This window comes from Typopeltis vanoorti, chromosome 2 (genome assembly GCF_054136105.1).
Source record: "Typopeltis vanoorti isolate ZY-2024b chromosome 2, IOZ_Tvanoo_1.0, whole genome shotgun sequence".
NCBI classification, from domain to species: domain Eukaryota; kingdom Metazoa; phylum Arthropoda; class Arachnida; order Uropygi; family Thelyphonidae; genus Typopeltis; species Typopeltis vanoorti.
Window position 1 is genome coordinate 42,613,981 of NC_143550.1, and position 20,537 is coordinate 42,634,517.

The 20,537-nt window shown below is 34.6% G+C and overlaps 1 protein-coding gene across 1 annotated transcript in view; it reads right to left on the minus strand.

The window, feature by feature from the left end:
- The window catches only part of LOC150108966 ((E3-independent) E2 ubiquitin-conjugating enzyme UBE2O-like), a 360,964-nt gene that overhangs the window by 332,572 nt on the left and 7,855 nt on the right, over positions 1-20,537 (minus strand). The window contains exon 2 of the mRNA XM_090411140.1: positions 4,103-4,276. Within this exon, the coding sequence (XP_090267266.1) occupies positions 4,103-4,276 (174 nt within the window). The remainder of the gene's footprint in view (positions 1-4,102; positions 4,277-20,537) is intronic.

Here is a 20,537-nt window from a genome sequence, read left to right on the forward strand (position 1 = left end):
TACATAGACATGAGACTAGTTTAACTCACATGAAAAATTTCTTAAAATGGAAGGAACTTGATAAAAATTAAAAAAAAAAAAAAAAAAAAACTACTATTGATTTCCAAACTCAAAGCATGTGTTAAATGGAAAAGAACCATTGGACGAGTGCTTTAGAACGCTTGATTGAAATTATAAAATTCATTGGTAGCCGAAATTTAGCTTTTCGCGGATCATCTGATAAATTATATGAAAGAAATAACGGCAATTTTTTAAAATTAGTCGACCTGTTTCGGAAGTTTGATCCCATTATGGAAAATCATGTTGAAAGGGCCCTACAACGAAACAATAGAGTACACCGTTTGAGTAAAGACAGCCAAAATGAAATATTGGAAACTTTAAGTAATGCAATCAGGGATACAATTCTAAAATTTAAATATTATTCCATAATTTTAGACTGCACACCTGATGCAAGTAAAACAGAACAAATAACCATTACTATTCACTTTGTTTCCTGTGACAATGGAATTGTCAAGATCAGGGAAAATGTTTAAGGTTTTGCAGATATTGCAGATTCCACAGGACATGTGGAATCTGCAATATCTGCAAAAAATATCTGGTTTATGTGCAACAATAATGGAACAACTGGAAAAATGGAACATTCCCATTGAAGACGTGCGAGGTCAAGGGTATGACAATGGGGCAAATATGGGCTCCAAAATTTGCTTTTGAACAAAAATCCTCTAGCTTTTTACGTGCCATGTGCTGCTCATACTCTAAATTTAATCATTAACGATGCAGCCAAAGCGAATGCAGATACAATTAGTTTCTTTGCAATTATTCAAGAAATATACAATTCTTTTCATTCTCTTACAAACATTGGGCAATCCTTTTAAAGTTCGTAAAAAAAAATTAAATTGAAACAGCCATCAGAAACGCGATGGGAAATTAAAATTAATGCAATCCGCCCTCTACGATATCAGTTAGGAGAAATTTATGATGCAATTTTTGAAATTTTAAATAATGAAACTTTTAATAAAGAAACTCAGCATGAAGCACAAACATTATGTGCTAAAATAAAGGACTACAAATTTATTTGCTCTCTTATAACTTGGTATGATTTACTTAACAGAATAAACCCTATGACTAAAATGCTTCAAGACAAAAATATGAACATTACACTTGCTTTAGAAATCTATCGAAAACTTAAAAATATTCTTACAAGAGTATCGATCAGATACAAATTTTAAAGAAGTTCTAAAAACGGCAAAATAATTGAGTGAAGAGGTGGATGGAGAACAAGAATTTAAAACTGGTACGGAAGTTCGACGACGAAAGAAGACACGACAATTTGACTACGAGCATCATGATGAAACGCCACAATCGCCAGAAGATAAATTTAGAGCGAATGTGTTTTATACACTTCTAGACATTGCAATGTGTTCATTAATAGAACATTTTGAACAACTTAAAAGATACGATAATTTCAATATCTTGTATAGATTACTACAAATTGATAACTAAGATTTAGAGATTCTCTTGAAGGACGGCGACAATAAAAACATAAATGCAATAGAACTATATGACGAGTTATGTGCTTTCCGGGATATTTTTCGGAAGGATAATTTAAATATTCAAAAGCCCTTTCGATATTCTTAATTTTATTGTGTCCAATAATTTATCTTTCCCCAACTTTTCAATTGCTTTAAGAATACTATTAACCAGTGTAGCGAGCGGTGAACGTCCAAGTTGAAATTGATTAAAACCTACTTAACAAGTATGTCACAAAAAAGGCTTGTTAGTTTGGCGTTAATAGCTATTGAAAATGATATATGTGCGGAATTAGACGTTAAGACCATTATTTCAAAAACCTTAAAATTTTAATAAAAAAAATTTCAAGTATATTTCTGTAATTTAATTTATTTTCTGTTATTCTGTAAAGATATTTTTTGAATACTTATTAAATATTCTAATTATTTCTGAATTATTTTATTATTTTCTCATCTATCTTGAGTTTCCTAAAAGATAGTTTCACTTATAAAAATTATTACAAGTTACTAAGAATTTAGTAACTTGTAAAATGGAAGAATTTTTTAAACTTTAGTTCAAATAAATTTTAACTTTAATTAAAATTCATTTTAATTTTGTTAGTGATTCGGGTCAGTGGGAAGGCTATATATAATCCCTGTATCATTATATTTAACAATTAAAGTGAAGTGGCTTTATCAAAATTTGCTTTAACTTTTGAGAATTTTTTGAATATACAGGTTTTTAACAATTATCCTGCCTAGTCAACACTCCCGGTTCGTTACATTTAGGGAACCAATGTGTGGCTGTTCTGTTAAAAAATTTATTTAAGAAATTTCAAATAATTTAAATTTTTATTATCGTAAAAGAACCACACACTCCCGGATCGTTACAGGGGTGCTTAGATAGAAATTGCATGCAGGCGTTAAAGACCCTAGCGCCGGCTCTGCTCTCTCTGCCTTCCATATAATGAAAAGTTTCATTATTTGAAATGCTATAACTCCCATTCAAAAGTTTATAGACCTATATCATATCACTCCTCTTTCTCCTGTTAACCAGAGTCTGTAATCCACGTACTCACAATCTGTCCTCATAATCTAAATCCCATAATCCGGATATAATCTTTGTAACTCTTTTTTGCACCCTTTCCACAGCTCTTTATCCCCTTGGAACCTGGAGACCAAACCTGAGCACAGTAATCCAAGTGTGGTCTTATCAAAGAATTATAAAGAGGCAAAATTACTTCCTTATCCTTACATGTCAAGGTTTGCTTCAGCATAGAAATTATCCTCTTAGTTGTATTTGCAACTTTTGCTATGTGACCTTTGAACTTTAAATTCTTATCCACCAAGATCCCTTGCCTCTTCAGTTTCTTGTAGCGTAACCCTGCTAATATAATATGCCGCTAAATCTCTAATCATGTCAACATGCCCAACTTTACAACATTTTCGTTTGCCCAGATTTCCAGTGTATTCAAAGCATTTTGAATACACTGGAAATCTGATGAAAATTGCATATAAAACTTTGCCTAGATCACAAAACTTAATATAGTCGTTTATTCTAACTTTTCGGTTCTCTTTCCTTGCTTATCTACTCTGCTGGCTGGCATTCCAGTTACCCAGCAACAGTTGTTCTAAAAACAACAACTAACATGTATGCCCATTACCAATGATTCAAAGCAACACTCAAGTAACAATATGGCTGTCCTTACTACAGTGCTCTATGTCATAATAGTGCATAATTACTATATTACAATAAGCAAGTTTATTGCTTAAAGTAATTTAAGTCTCCTTTCATTACACAACTGCTTAACCACATTACAGTCATGGTAATACATATATTTTTAAAGATTACTTTATCATATAACAAAATGTATTCCTTATTAATGAATTTTTCACTCAATATACATAACATTGTAAAAACAAACATAATAAAATATTTATGCGAGATTTTTGCATATTGATTCTTCTAAACCCATTTGGATAAATAAGAACAATTTCCAACAGAACATTCATGTATCAATCCATACTTAGGAAAGATGGAATGTTACATGTTAATGGCTGTCTCAGATGTTTTCTTTTGTTATTGCTACTAACTGATTTGGAAATGGTCTCTGGACTTGGTAGAGACTTGTTAAAGGTCCCTTAATATACTTGAAGGTCAAAGACTGAAGCTCAAGAGGAGCAGCGTCAGATCTATCCTTCCCACCATCAGCATACAATTATACTGAGTAATTTCAGAATGCGTGATATTTTCTTTCTATATGGCAACTTAATTTAAGCATGTGGGTAAGGAAAGAATGGAAGCTATCTGAACAAAGGCCAAATACTATAAACACATCATTGGCATACTAAAACCAGATGGAAAGTTTAAGCAGAACAGTTAACAGCTCATACTGTAAACTTTCTATATTGAAACTGGGCAGCAGAGGAGACAATTTGCAAAACTATCTTCAATTTTTTACAAAATTTATTATTAAGCATTAAGGCAGATTATAGCATTATGTGATGTTAATATCCATTAACAAGTTATTAATAACATATTACCTGTATTTTATTAATTTAATATTAATAAAATCTGCTGTTATTTATCATACCTCTAATGGTTTTAAATCTTTTGTACTAACTGCAACTACTACTTGTTTTGTTCCAACTACTTGTACTGTAGCTTTTACATCAGTATTCCTACAATATCCAAGCTGAGTATCTTTCCCTTTAATCAAGCGTCGTACAACATCTCCAGGCATCAGTGAACGATCATAAAGATTCACCTATAAAGATATACACTTTATACTAAAATATGCACATACACTATCACAAAATGGAGATCTAATTATTCAGTATGTGAACATACAGCAAAGAGTGCCTTAAACTCCAGTTATTAAGTTTTCCACTTAATCAATGATCCAAGTCTGCTCACATAAATCACAAATAGTGTTTAAATAAGTATCGAAATATAATTTTATGTTGAAACCTAAATTGCACACACTTCAATCATATTACACCTTCTGGATTCATATTACCCCTTCCTACATAAAAAATACACAACAATTCATAAACAAAATTAAAAATATTACACTCAACGACCAAGATCTATTAGTCAGATTTGACATAACTTCCCTTTTCACCAATGTCCCAATCAATGATACTATCATACTCTTACAGAACATATTTCCACACGACATCACAGCCCTCTTTGCCCAAGTATTCCGCTCCGGATATTTTGTGTGGCAAAACAATTTTTACCTTCAAAAAGAGGGTATCGCCATGGGCTCACCACTCCCCCCCCCCCAATAGCAAGCGTTTATATGGAAGATTTTGAGCAATGAGCTCTAGAATCAGCGTGCCTAAAGCCCAAAATTTGGCTCAGATATGTCGACGATATTTTCACCATTTGGCCCCATGGCCGCCAAGCACTAGAAACATTCCTTAGACACCTGAACAAACAACACAAATGCATCCAATTAACCATTGAAATAGAAAAAAAACAACTCTCTCCCGTTCCTAGACATACTTATCACACCTCTTCCTTCAGGATGTCTCTTCTCCTCAGTTTACCGCAAATCTACACACACACACACACAGGCCAGTACATACACAAAACTTCTTATCACCACTCAACACAAAAACTAGGAGTCATAAGCACCCTTAAACACAGAGCTCAAACCATTTGTTCAAATGAACAAGCTCTTAACCATGAATATGAGACCATCAAACATACCTTTATAAAAAATGGATACAGTATAAAAACCATTCACAAGATCCTCCACAAAGATACCACTAATAACAAAAAAGATTTCAAGAATGCTATTGCTATACCATATGTTAGAGGCATTTCAGAAAAAACAGACAGAACACTACACAAATACAACATCAAAACCACCTTTAAACCCCCGACAAAATTAAGACACCTGCTCAGTTCTTCCAAGGATCCCTTACCACACTTAGCCCACCCAGGGGTTTACAAAATAGATTGCACATGTAACATACCATACATAGGGGAAACAGGGCGAACCATCCCAATCAGAAAGGATGAACACAAACGTCACATAAAATACCCCCATTTTGGAAAAACCGGCCTTTCTGACCACGCACTTCAAACATACCACAGAATTGACTGGAAAGGTACCGAGTCCCTACACCGCACCAAAACCTAGTTCGAGCGGAAATTCAAGGAAGCATGTGAAATGCTCAAACATGATCCGAATCTGAATAAAAATGGTCTAACAATTCCAAGAATGTGGAGGACCCATCTACAACCTTCATAGCAACCACGAAGAAAAATCTCAATACAAGAAGACTTGGCGAAGTGTTTTTTTTTCTCCCCTCCTGAACATTCAATAGCAACCTGTACTGTACAAATCCAGAAGATAATCGTAATATAACAATATAAACTGTATAATTTGTACGTGAGGACTTTAGCAGAGTTTATTGTAGTTTTTATTTTATTTTTGTTTATTTTATTTATCTATTTATTATTATTTTTCACTAGAGGGCAGGCTAAAAGATTAATTAACAACGTAGATGTAATTTACTTGTATAGAGTGCAACAGCATGTAGCTTGTTCTTATACACATGTATCCTTCTGAAGATGACCTCAATATAGGGGTCAAAACGTAAAGTTATTATTTTATTATTAATCAGTAAAATAATCTTTTCAACACGTGTGTTTTGTCCCTAAATTCATAAATATGAACAACAAGCCTTAGATGAAGGCAATTCATCGGGTGAAAAAGAAGCAAAGTTAATACGCAGACCCCCTGGTTTAAATCACAAAGACTGTTCCTAGAAGAAGCTCATGAACTACAAAATCTGTTGAACTGTAACAGACGTGATGGTGTGATTCTACATAAATTTTGGTGCACTGTCCTATCTGCCCATCAGCAATAATCATGGAACTGATATGGTCTCTAGAGATAACACTTCTTTTCAAGAATAGGTTTTGGAATCTCCATATGTCAATGACAGCATATAAATGAACAGCTGTCTCTGGGATATATCTGCCATACAGCAGTATAGGAAATGTGGGGATAGGAATCTACATATCAATATTTCATTGAAAAATAGGAATGTCCCAACACTTATTTTACCACTGTGGTGTGTGCATGAAAAATTAAAACATTTCGAAACAAATTATATTCAGCTTGTTTTAAGCCAAAATGGTTTAAATCGTATGAGGCCACAAACAAAAGAAAGCATTTATATATAGAGAAAGCAAGCCCAATATATATATATATATATATATATATAAATAAATGCATGTAAGGTTATCCTTTTATACTCTCTCATTCAGAGTTTATTGTAAACAACAAAGAAGGGTTATATAATTTAAATTTCAGCTAAGCTGAAATTTAAGTTATATAAAATTTAAGTTATAAAATACTGGATACTATATAAATTACGACTGATGAATATATTATGTAAAATGATTAACATGTAATTAGTACAATATATTTTTAAGACTTTTTTAGCTTCAAGTCTGCTAAACAACAGAAAATACCATGTCCTGAAAATAAACTTTTCAATTAGAATAAGCAAAAAAAAGTAAATAGCTTGAATCCTATCCTCTGTTGAGAATCTCTAAAACCAACAAATGAATGGAGTATCGATGTCACATAAATGTGCATGCACATGAAGGCATACTGCAAAAGTGGTAAAAACAGCTCATTGGATTTGGTTACTGAGGAATGCCCTGATAAGCAGGTTGTTTATATATCTTTATAAGGCCTTAATAAGACCCCCAATCTATGCACAGATAGATGATGTCACTGGGTTTTTTGGGGGAATGAGGTGGAGAGAAGCTAGAGGCATGTGACAAGGAGTGGCAGGTGTACAGAATGTACCTCATGAAGACAGGTTAAAGATTTGTGGGCTACAAAAATTGGTTGATAGATGGAAAAGGGATGATATGAATGAGACATACAAATCACTGAAAGATTTTTACAGGATTGATAACAAAGAAAATTTTTCAGAACACATGCCTTTTGGTGGGAGAATTAGAGGTCATCCTTGTGTGAGGACTAGATTTTTTACATGGGGAGTGATAAATGAGTGAAATAGGTTGCCAGAGTCTGTAGTAGGTGCCATGACTGTGAATGAGTTCAAATTGAAATATGATAGATATCACATGAATAGTGTTAAGCATACAGTTTAAGGCTCATGTGATATTAATAAATGGAGTTGCTCATGTGATAATAAACAACAACAGTAATAATAGAATATCATGTAACACCTCCAAGGAGTGCCAGACTTATCACCGGAGGACATACTACTCCTAGATACCCAATGCACTTCCTCTTGGACCTAATCCTCCACCTACTACTATCACAGCATATAACTAGTGTCATTGCCAATTTAGCTCTTTTGGAGCTAGATATAGCTCCTTTTTTTCTTCCCTAGCTCAAAAAATTTTAATCTTGCAGCTAGTGCCAAATTTAGCTCCTTCAGACCTTGTTTCAGCTTTTTTTAGTTGTTTTTATAACCTACTCTTAAAGAAATTGTTTTAAAGGTTTTCCAGATGTTCTCATTTGATAAAGAATTGTCATCACACGTTTCAAACGTGCAATGACATCAGTCAGTCACGTGGCCTAACAGTCTGCCATTTTGTTGCCTTGAAGTTGATAGTACTGCTATAAGTAAGTCTGTTGCACAGTGTTCTGGTTGGTAGTTACGCTAGTGAGTGGGAAGTTTTCAAGGACTGATCGTAATTCCTTGCAGTAAAGAGTTGTACAAAGAGACAACTCTTTATAAAATTTTTGTAAACCAAAAATGTGCAAAGAGACAAATAAAGCTTACGAGCAAAAATTTAGGAGGGAGTGGTTGCAAATGGGAATGTTTACTAAATGGCTGTATGAAGTTCCTCGTGATGCTACAAAAGTTTTGTTTTGCAGATGTGATATAGCTGCTAAATATTGTCAGCTTGTAAAGCAAAGTAAAAACTAAGAAACATCTTGCTGCAGTTCCAATTACAAATATGCTTGTAGAAAAGTCTGATTAGACAGGGAACTTTGAAGGCAGCTTAGCATTATTTCTTTGTTGTCATTCATCATTCAACAGTTGCAATCATCTAGTAGATCTGGGCAAAAATATTATCCCAGACAGTCAAATTATGCCAAAGATAAAAATGCACAAAACCAAGTGCTCTGCAATTGTAAAGAATATTCTAAGTGAGCATTTTGAAGATCTAATTGCAGACATTGGAGATGAAAATTTCAGCTTGCTAATAGATGAATCAAATGATATCACAGTAAATAAGATTTTAGGAATGGCCATCATTTATTATAGCAAGAAATTCAACAAAATTATGCATACATTTCTGAGTATGGTGGTTCTAGAAAAGTGTGATGTTAGTGGTATTGTGGCTGCACTGAAAAAAGAGCTTTTGACAAAAAAAAAAAAAAAAAAAAAACTGGACATTAAAATTCTCATTGCAACTGGTACAGACAACGCCAGTATTATGGTTAGTGTCAATAATGGAGTTTATGAAAAACTGAAGGCATATATTCTCTCCTTAATTTTAATTAGATGTGCATGCCATTCATTACAACTGGCAATGTCTCACACTTGTGTAGAATCTCTCGCAAGAAAATTAGAATTTTTAGTTGCCGAAACGTATAAGTGGTTTTCACATTTTTCTTCAAGATAAGCAGCATACAAAGAACTGTATCAAACTATCAACAAAAATGACACTCCTCTGAAAATTTGAAGACCTTTCTCATTTGATTCGCTCTATTGCTAATATGTTAGTGCTATCATCATCCACAGTCGACCCTCTAGAGTCAGAGACTGATGACTATTTGAATCCCAAACCAAATCTTGGTTACAGATTTGAAAGAAAAATTTCAGAGTTGATGATACAAAATAAAATAACACAAAATGATGAGCAAAATCTTAGTAATAGAGCAAGACAGTTTCTTCTTGGTCTTTTCAAACAGCTTAAGCAAATGTTGCCTGAAAACTTGAATATTTTAAGAATGATCTCTTATTTTTCTGTTGACAATACCTTAAAACATATAAAAGAACCGTCTGCACGGTTAGCATAGCGGCACTGCGCTTCGCAACCATATGACTGGGGAAGGTCCTAGGTTCGATTCCCGTTGACGTGAGGAGCTGAAGGATCTTCCTCAGCCATAGCCAAGTTAGCCGGTCTTGGGCGTGGACAGCAGGGTTTTTTCCACCAGTTTATCTGGCGTTTTTCATCCCGCAAGCAGGCAAACCGATCCTGTGAACACACACAGGGATACAGCCAGGAACATTTCAAGGCATAGAGGGTGACCATTCTATCCTCTTATTTCGGTTACGAAATCCAAGCATGCATGGAGGGCTGTGGGCCTTAAAGGCCTGTTAAAGCCATTGAGATAGATATAAAAGAACCTGTTACTCCCATCTTAGAAGTAATGCTGAAAACAGAAAAAGATGTTGCTGCTACCAAATACAGTACATACCATACCATATGTTAGAGGCATTTCCGAAAAAACAGACGGAACACTACACAAATACAACATCAAAACCATCTTTAAACCCCCGACAAAATTAAGACACCTACTCAGTTCTTCCAAGGATCATCTGCCACACCTAGCCCACCCATGGGTTTACAAAATACAATGCACATGTAACATATCATACATAGTGGAAATAGGACAAACCATCCCAATCAGGAAGGATGAATACAAACGACATATTAAATACTCCATTTTGAAAAAACCAGCCTTTCTGACCACTAACTCCAAACATACCACAGAATTGATTGAAAAGGTACAAAGTCCCTACACTTTTTTCCCCCCCTGAGCATTCAATAGCAACCTGAACTGCACAAATCCAGAAGAAAATCTTAGTATAACAATATGAACTGTACAATTTCAGTAGAATCTTAGTACATGAGGACTTTAGCAGAGTTTATTGTAGTTTTCATTTATTTATTTTATATATATATATATATATATATATATATATATATATATATATATATATATATATATATATATATATATATATATATATATATTTATTTTATATATATATATATGTATTTTTTTTTTATATTACTAGAGGTCAGGCTAAAAAAAGAATAGTTAACAACATAGATTTAATTTACCTTTATAGAGTGCAACAGCATGTAGCTTGGTTCTTATACGCATGTATAACTTCTGATGATGACCTCAATACAGGGGGTTGAAACGTCAAGTGTTATTTTATTAATAATTAGTAAAATAATTATTTCAACACGCGTGTTTTGTGTTCCTAAATTTTTAAATATGAATGCTGATCACTGTGTAACCTTAAAAGAAAGAGTAAAATGCAATTTAGTTTATATACTCTAGGACAGTGGTAGCAAATCTTTTTATGTGCGTGTGCCAAAAGTTTACAAATCGAGTTGCTGCCGTGCTGACGCGTGCCAAAAATTTACAAATCTAGTTGATGATGTACCAGGCAGTTTTTAGTAGGGGAAAATTAATAGAAAATATATTAATTTATAATAACATAATATTTATAAATAATTATTTATAATATTATTCAATATAAAATTTATTATTGTATTATTAAATTGAATTTAATTGAAAATAATTGATTTAAAAAAAAAAACGGTAGTGAGAAAAATATTTATGCATTATAACTCACCATTGAAGTCAGCTGAGCAGGGGAAGCTAACTTGTTGGCTAAATGCTTACCGTATTTATTTGAATATAACTTGCCCTCACGTATAACTTGCACCCCTGATTTTACTTTACGAAAAAAGATGTCAAAAAGTTTTGCATATTACCTCGCACACGAAAATTGTTTTAAACATGCCCACATCAAGGCGATAGTAACTCGCTCCCCCTCGGTTAAAAACATACCCTCCCCAAAGCCATTATATTGCAGATGCAAGAAAAACAAGTGTAGCTTTATTGTATCCCTGAATAAGGCACAGAGGCTTTTGCAGTCTGTGTAATATATTTCTCAACAAATAGTTTGATTCATTAGTTAGCGCTGTTTTTATTCCAGCTGTCTCTAATTGCACCATTATTGTTCCCTCCCACAGAAACTATGCTGTACAGACTCAAGTCAACAACTGTGTTTCGGTGCAACCATATTATAATTATTATTATAAAAACAGCCATGGAGTCAAAGACTCATCGTGGGAGGTCCACTGTTATACACACAGTTTATCATACCGTGCCTTAAATATATTCACTATCTCTGCGCTCACCACACTCTTGGTCAATGCATTCCAATCACTCACCACTCTCCGTGCAAAAAACCTGCTCCTCAATCCCTTGCTCATACCCTCCTGATACAGCTTTCAGGGATGACCTCTTGTTCTCCTGCTATCCTCACCCATTCCGTGCAAAACCTCCCCAACATTAATCTGATAATAAACTCTTAACAGCTTATATGTCTCGATAATATCCCTCTCCTCCTTCTATCACCAATTTCTGCAAATTGCATTTCGTCAATCTGTCTTCATACTCTACATTCCAGAGACTAGAAACCACCTGAGTCAATCGCCTCTGAACTTTTTCCAACGCATCTTCATCTTTTTGAAACTAGGTGACCAGATCTGTGCATAGTAATCCATATGTGGCCTGATCAAATCCTTATACAAAGGAACCATAACATCCTTACTTCTGCAAGTCAGTGTCCTCCACATCATTCCTGTTATCCGCTCTGTTATCTTTACAATTTTAGTAACATGTTCCAGAAATTTTAGGTCCTTGTCTACAATCACACCCAGATGTCTCATCTCCTCTACCTCTTCCAAGATATTTCCACCAATTGTGTACTTTACATCCCATCTCTGCTTCCCAAATTTCAAAACCTTACACTTTGAAACATTGAATTGACATGCCCACTCATTTACCTATTCAGCCTGTGTATCCAACTCCTTGGATACACTGGCTGAATGGGTAAATGAGTGGAACCTACAGCATCTCTCTACTCTTGACAGCTCTGCCCAACTTTGCATCATCTGCAAACAACTGCATATCACTATTCAGACCTCTCCATATATCATTTACATACAAATTAAACAGAAATGGAAGCAAAACAGACCCTTGAGATACCACTAGTAACTTTCCTCTTTTGGGATATCGCTCCTCCATAGACAACTCGCTGATACCTCTCAGACAGCAAATCTCCAATCCAGCGAACTAATCTACTGTTCAGCCCCCATCTGTTCCAATTTAATTATCAGCTTGTCGTATGGCAATTTATCAAACATCTTTGCAAAATCTAAATATACCACTGTATATGCAACACCCTTATCCAATGCACTTGTCACTTTATTATAAAAAGCAAGCATATTGCTAAAGCACAATCTTCCTTTAGTAAATCCATGCTGACTGCTAAAGAGTATTTTTTCTGTCAACTGAATTCTGAATCTCAGTTCCTAACTGCACTGAAACACAGTATCTAACTAAAAACCATTGTCCAATTTTTCAATTACATGAAATAAGTGCTTGTTTTATTGCATTTTTGAAATTCTTGATGTCATTATGACAGATCACAAAGACTAACTTCGAATAAAATTCTACCACTAATTGAAACATGCCATATAATTACAGTGACCATATGTCCTTTATTTCACTGCTCTGTCCTTTAGATTTATTTTTTATTCTAAAATGGCCATTTTGTGAATTGAAATAGTAAATTTAATATTAATGCCAACATATTTAAAGATGCAATTCATAAATTTTACGAAACCTGCATTAATTATTTAAATAACTGAACAGCTTTTTGTGGAAATGGAAGTATTTGAATGGGTCCTACTACAAGAAATCCCCCTATGGGCAAAGATCAAGGAAAGCGTTTTGTTCATTTCCAGTCACTGGAACTTAAATATAAATGACGGCGAACTATTTGATGAAGTTTCATGTATTAAAAGTTAGGTCACGAGCAGGGGTGTAGTCGGGCCAGGGCACGGCAGGGTGACGCCCTGGTACTTTTTTAAAACTATCAAAATTTTTAAATTCATTATAATAAATTATAATAATGAGACTTATAATGCATTTCCAGCTTTCAGTCAAAAAATACAGCTTGCTGCTCTTGTCATTTTTGTTTCAGAAAACAAGGCAATCTCTCTCTGCCATATAGCCATCGCAATAATAATAATAATAATGCCACACTTCATGCTCTGGAATTTTTTGTTTCCAAGGTAGAGCCCTGGCACTATTTCTTTTAGGACTACACTCCTGGTCACCAGTGAAAAGATCGAAGAATGGCGAAAAAATGACGTAGTAGGGTTGAATATTTTAAATATTTGGCAGATAAACACGTGTCTTTTAAAAACATTTAAAAAATTGTTGAATTTTGCTTATGTCTCCCTGGATCTAATGACCCCATTGAACAAGTATTTTCATTAGTGAAAAATATGTGTACCAGTGAAAAATCGAAACATTGAATTTATACCAAATGGAACTTTGACACGAATTGAATACAGTTTTATGAATTTTTAAACCACAAAACTAATTTATTAAAAAAAGTTCATCCTTTTGTGCAGTATTCACAATTAAAATTTTTTAAAGAAATAATATGATTGCTTAAAATGCTATGTATATTTTTGCTTACACCAAAGTCTCATATTACTCTATGCTACACCAAATTCTCTTATAGCAACACTGTTATTATGTTCTTCTGCAAACTGCACAACATGCAATTTAAATCCTGCTTCAAAAGATGAACATTTACATTTCTGTTGGTTCATTTTCAGGCTAGGTTTGTTTAACAAATAATATTTAAAATGAACTGTGGTTAAACAGATATAACTGTGCTAATATCCCGCCAAGGGGGGGGGGGATATTAGCACTACTTACATTACTAGCTTTATGCGCAGATAAGATGCGTGCTCGGTTGTCGAATGCGAGTGGGTCAAGTAGATTTGGTTGCATAAGCATTAGGTAGCATATATTGTGTGTGCAAGTCTAATTCCTAGAAGGAGTTAACTCTGAAGGGAACAGAAGATATCTGTTGCACTGAAAGCAATGGATAATCTATGTACCTTAATACAATTATAATGATCTACACAGCAGACGTGAGATTTAAATTGTGGTGATTCACCTGGATGATGTGGTATTAATATTTTTGTATATCTTTTTACCAGCTATTAGTATTTTAATTTTTGTACATTTTAGTTCATAATTATAAAATGTTAAAAATCATAACACAGCAGTTACTTAACGAAGGATATGCTGTGCTCACATAAATTAGTGGCTGGCCTGGTTGGCCGAGTGGTTAGCATATCCACTCTCCAGCCAAAAGGCTGCAGGTTCGAATCCCACCGTGGCCTTTGATGTTTGTGAAAGTGGTAGTGGTAGATGCCGTTGGTGGATTGTGGAGATGGAGAGTTGTAGAGTAGATGCCCTCCCTCGATGAGTCTTTGGACTCCCCGGAGGTGTCAAGTAATAATAATATATGCTTATATTTTACAACAAACATTATAAAGCTTTTTAGTTTTAGTGAAAGAAATAAACGCAACCTGTTTTTTTATTTATTTATTTATTTATTATGAAACAATTTCTGATTTGTCCTTTATTTTCTCCAAAAAAATATGGTCGCTGTACATAAAATGCATACGTGAGTTCGCCTGTCTGCTCAAAAGCAAACAAGCAGGAATAAAATTTAACCATGGGTTGAAACTTTGCGAGTTGAGCCCGCTTGGTAATGAGAAATTCCATCAGAAATAAATGACACCCTGTCGTGAATGTGTTAAAACTAGGAAATATATAGTGAATGTTGTTATGACAGTTTCAGATGTTATGGAATTCAGTTGAAGAGAATTAGCATTTCAACACAACACTTGTCAGTTGCCTATGTCTTTGGGTCGCGTGATCTTTTGTTAATACCTCAATCATATGCATGTCTTCATAGCTGCTCTCTGGTGTAAAACAAAATTTAACTTGTATGTATTGTAATAATTAAAAAAAAGTTGAATAATTTATAAGCGTATAAAAGGATATCACCTGAAAATTGTTGATTGTGTGCCATAGGTTCACCATCTATGCTCTAGGATATGAAGTTAATCCTTAATATATATGGAGGTGTAATGGAAATTCTATTTGCAAGAACTTTAGATATCTTTTCAGATATATTTTACAATAAACGTGAACATGCCAGATAAGTCTGCTCTTATCCACTTCATAAAGAAAACCTCTGTGCCACCAGAGTTATCTGTACTATGCTGATGATGCTCAGGGCTTCAGAAATACAACTTAAATCTACTAGCTAGAAAAAGAAGTTTACTAACACAAGCTATCACTATACTTTATATCATTTTTTTATTTTAAGGTTACACGGTGATCAGCATTCATATTTATAAATTTAGGGACACAAAAACACACGAGTTTAAAAGATTATTTTATTAATAAAATAACACTTGACATTTCGACCCCTGTATCGAGGTCATCATCAGAAGGATAATACATGCGTATAAGGAACCAAGCTACATGCTTTGGCCCTGTATACTGGTAAACTAAATCTATGTAGCTAATTAATCCTTTTTCCTAGCATGACCTCTAGCGATAAAAAAATAAAATAAAATAAATATATATTAAAAAAAAATACAACTACAATAAACTGCTAAAGTCCTCATGTATTAATATTCTTCTGGATTTGTACAATTCTGATTGTTATAATATGATTTCCTTCAGTTGCTGTTGAATGTTACAAACACTTCACCAGGTCTTCTTGTAGTGGGATTTTTCTTCGGCTTGTTTAGGTTGTTATCCAGGTTGTAAATAAGGTCCTCCACATTCTTGGAATGGTTAGGCCATCATTTTTGCTGAGATTTGGGTTATGTTTGAGCATTTCACATGACTCTAAATTTCCTCTCAAACCAGGTTTTGGTACAGTGTAGGGACTTGATATTTTTCCAATCAATTCTGTGGTATGTTTGGAGTGTGTGATCAGAAAGGCCAGTTTTTCCAAAGTGGAGGTATATAATGTCGTTTGTGTTCGTCTTGTCTAATTGGGATAGTTCACCCTCTTTCCCCTATGTATGGTATGTTGCATGTGCATTATATACCCCTGGGTGGGCTAGGTGTGGAAGAGGATCTTTAGAAGAACTGAGTAGGTGTCTCAACTTATTCGGAGGTTTAAAGGTGGTTTTAATGTTGTATTTGCATAATGTTCTGTCAATTTTTTCAGAAATGCCTCTAACATAAGGAATGGCAATAGCATTCCTGAAATCTTTTTTTGTTCTTACTGGTATCTTTGTGGAGGACCTTTTGAATAGTTTTTTTACTGTATCCATTTTCTGTAAATGTTTGGTTGATGATCCTGTATTCCTGCTTTAGAGCTTGTTCATTAGAACAAATAGTTTGAGCTCTGTGTTTAAGGGTGCTTATGACACCTAGTTTTTGTGTATGAAGGTTTGCAGTAGACTGAGAAGGAGAGACAGCCAGAGGGAAGACGTGCGATAATTGTGTCAAGGAACAGAAGTTGTTTTTTTTTTTTTTCATTTCAATGGTGAATTGGATACATTTGTGTTGTTTGTTTGGGTGGCTAAGGAATGTATTTAGTGTGTCGTGGCCGTGGGGCCAAATGGCGAAAATATCGTCTACATATCTGAGCCAAATTTTGGGCTTTAGACATGCTGTCTCTAGAGCACGTTGCTCAAAGTCTTCCATATATAAGTTAGCGATTCGGGGAGGGGGCCCGTGGCTGTACCTTCTTTTTGAAGGTAAAAATTGTTTTGCCACAAGAAATATCTGGAGCGGAGTATGTGGGCAAAGAGGACCGTGAAGTCATGTGGAAATATGTTCTATAAGAGTAAGATAGTGTTATTGATTGGGACATTGGTAAAAAGGGAAGTTATGTCAAAGCTGACTAATAAATCTTGGTCATTGAATATAATGTTTTTAAATTTTATTTATGAAATGTTGTGTATTTTTTATGTAGGAAGGGGACTGACCTACCAATTCCTTGAGTGTGGCTGCTAATTTTTTGGCTAAGTGATAATTTGGGCTGTCAATTCCTTCAACAATTGGATGTAATGGTGTGTCTGCTTTGTGTATTTTGGGCAGGCCATAAATTCTGGGTGAGTGGGCATAATGGGGTATTAATTTTTTCTTGTTTCTTCTGGGCATGTATGGACAATGACACTATCTTGCTCTTACAGAACATATTTCCACACGACATCACGGCCCTCTTTGTCCACGTACTCCACTCTGGACTGAGGTAAGGTGGCACCCCTTTACCTCAGTCCTGAAGATATTTTCAGGTGCAAACTTTGTTTGCTTACATTTGGATAAAGGATTAAACTAACTATTATAAAAGGATTAAACTAACTATTATAAAAGGATTAAACTAAATTTATTATAGTCTAACCAAGTGCAAAATAAACTTCCAACATCTTTCTCTAAATCCAGAGTAATTCAATAATAAGGTAGTACACCTGTTGGCAACTTGTATAGGTAAATATGACCCCTCCTATTGCTTCTGCCTTAGTATCTCCACTTTTGGGTCTGCCTCCCACTAACAAGACCTCAATAAAGGTCGAAACTGGTCTGGGTAGTGGCCTTTCCCTTAATGCATAGTAGTACACATGTCCGCAAGGAGATGTGCTTTGCATTATCGGAGATACTGAGACAAGGAGTGATAAGAGCTTGGTCCACCTTTACTCGGAGTTGCACCACCTTACCTCAGTCCTGAAGATATTTTCAGGCACAAACTTTGTTTGCTTACACTTGGATAAAGGATTAAACTAAATTTATTATCATCATCATCATCATCAAATTCCTGCCATGTACCCTCAAGGGGTGTACAGGATATGATAGTACTACATGAAAAAAATTACATCATTATTAATTTCCTATCTACAATTTTCCTCCAAATCAGTCTGTTACTTGTCAACACTCCAATATTATCAGATCTTATATTTCTATCGTCTAAAGCACTTTGTACCGTATCAATCCACCTATATCTTGGTCTTCCTCTCGGTCGTTTTCCTGCCAACCTGGCAGAGAACACTTGTTTTGCTAATCTTTCCTCGCCCATTCTGTTTAAGTGACCATACCACCTGAGATTAGCTCTGCTAACGCATTCATGGATGCTGACAATGTCAAGTTCTTTCCTAATATCCTCGTTTTTAATATGATACTGCCATTGATGCCATCTGCTCACGCCTATAATCACCTAAATTTATTATAGTAATTCAATTATTTCTTTATCATTTCCCTACCATATACACAGAGAAAGCCTTAGGTTTTGTCAATTATTCATAATAATGCTCCATGGTATAAACAACACCAAGAGAGGAAAAAAAAATTAATTTATTGAATCTTACTAACATTTTGCTGGTTTTCTACCCAGCATCTTCAGATGCATAACTTATACCTGTGACAAGCACTAACTAAATCATTAAAAACAATTCAAACTGTACCTGAAGTAGAACTAATGTCCTGGTAAAAAACCAATAAGTTAATTTGTCTATTACTTTTTGGCAAATTAATGCAACAATATGCAGATTCTAAAAATAGACTCTCAGGCCTACAGCAAATTCTATGTAGAAATTAAAGTATATTAAATAAATAAATAAATAATATTTTGCTGGTTTTTCTATCTAGATGGAAGAAAACCAGCAAAATATTAGTAAGTTCAACACATTAATTTAATTTTTACTCTCTTGCTATTGCTCATACAATGAAGCATTATTATGAAACTTACCTACCATCAGTGCAATAACATTCTTCTACGATCATTCTTACTTTTTCTCACCACAAAGTGAAAGAACTTTTTGACCCTTCTCTGATAATCCTATCTTGCCTTGCTCACTATGTTAGTCACCTCTTGCTTTGTATTGCTCACAAGCCTACTGATCACCTTTTGCATTATCTATCCTCTTCCTGTTTTTTTAATACCTCCCACATCAAAATTGCATGATCAATCTCCCCAAACAGAGAGAAAGTGAAAAATTGGATATGGAAAATTCTCATGTGTTTACCAGATCTAATACTTCTGATTTAAGGTAGCCACATGTTGTTGAAGATAAATTCCATTTTTTTTTCTTTGCATACTAAATTTCCCCTTTCAATCTAAGTTCTCATACGCATACTAAAGGAAGTATGAATGAGGAAATGGAAGTAAGACGCAGCATAAAGGGAGGTAGCAAGACTATGGGAGTGATGGTGTGTGAAATTGTAGGAATGGAAGATTTGATGAAACAGTTATTCAAAATGAAAAATGAAATTAGGAATACGCAGAGTGATGTTAGACATTTAGTGGAAACTAATGAAAGTGTGTGCAAAAGAATAAAATGAAAGAAAAAAGGGTAAAAGAGGTGACAAGTGATTCCAGGATAGCTAATCCTCTAACTATGGAATCTCCATAGTTAGAAGATTAATTAATGAGCGAGTCCATAAGGTCTATAATCCAGGGGAGAGAATGATTAGGATAATTAAGGCATTGGATATGAAGCAGAAATGAGCAAGAGAATTAGTGGTGGTTGTGTAGACATATGATCTAAGTGTACATAAGGAGCATGTAAGGGCAAATATCAGGAGGTTATTGAGAAGAGTGAAAGATAACAGTGTGTAGTGAACAAGACTGTCAATGTCTTGTTGAGGTATGATAGTAATGAGTTGAGACAGAGAGCCAGAATCATGAATAGTATGCTAGGAGTTGTGTTAGGAGAAGGGAGTGCAGTTTGTGGATATAGGGCATGTGTCTGAGGGAAGAATGGAATTATACAAGTGACACTGGTTACATTTGAATGGTTTTGGAGTGTGTGCACTGGAGAAAGTTGATAGATGGAAGTGCAGTGTGTGTGTGTGATGCAAGCAAGAGATGAAGTGAAAGATCAAGAGAGTGGAACTGAAGAGGCAGAAGTGAATGGCAGTGGAAACAGTAGTAGCACAAGAGATATGCAAGAGGAACAGGGAAATCCCAGGTAGACAGGGAGAGAGTGGATGTTGAAAGTACATGTGTATACAGAGATGGAGTATTTTGTGATGGAGGTAGGGAAGTTGAGACTGATAGGATACTTGTGGTAAGCAGTGATAAAGGTGAGATTGGACAAGAACAAGTGTAGTGAGGGAAACACAATCAACAAGTGGCTTG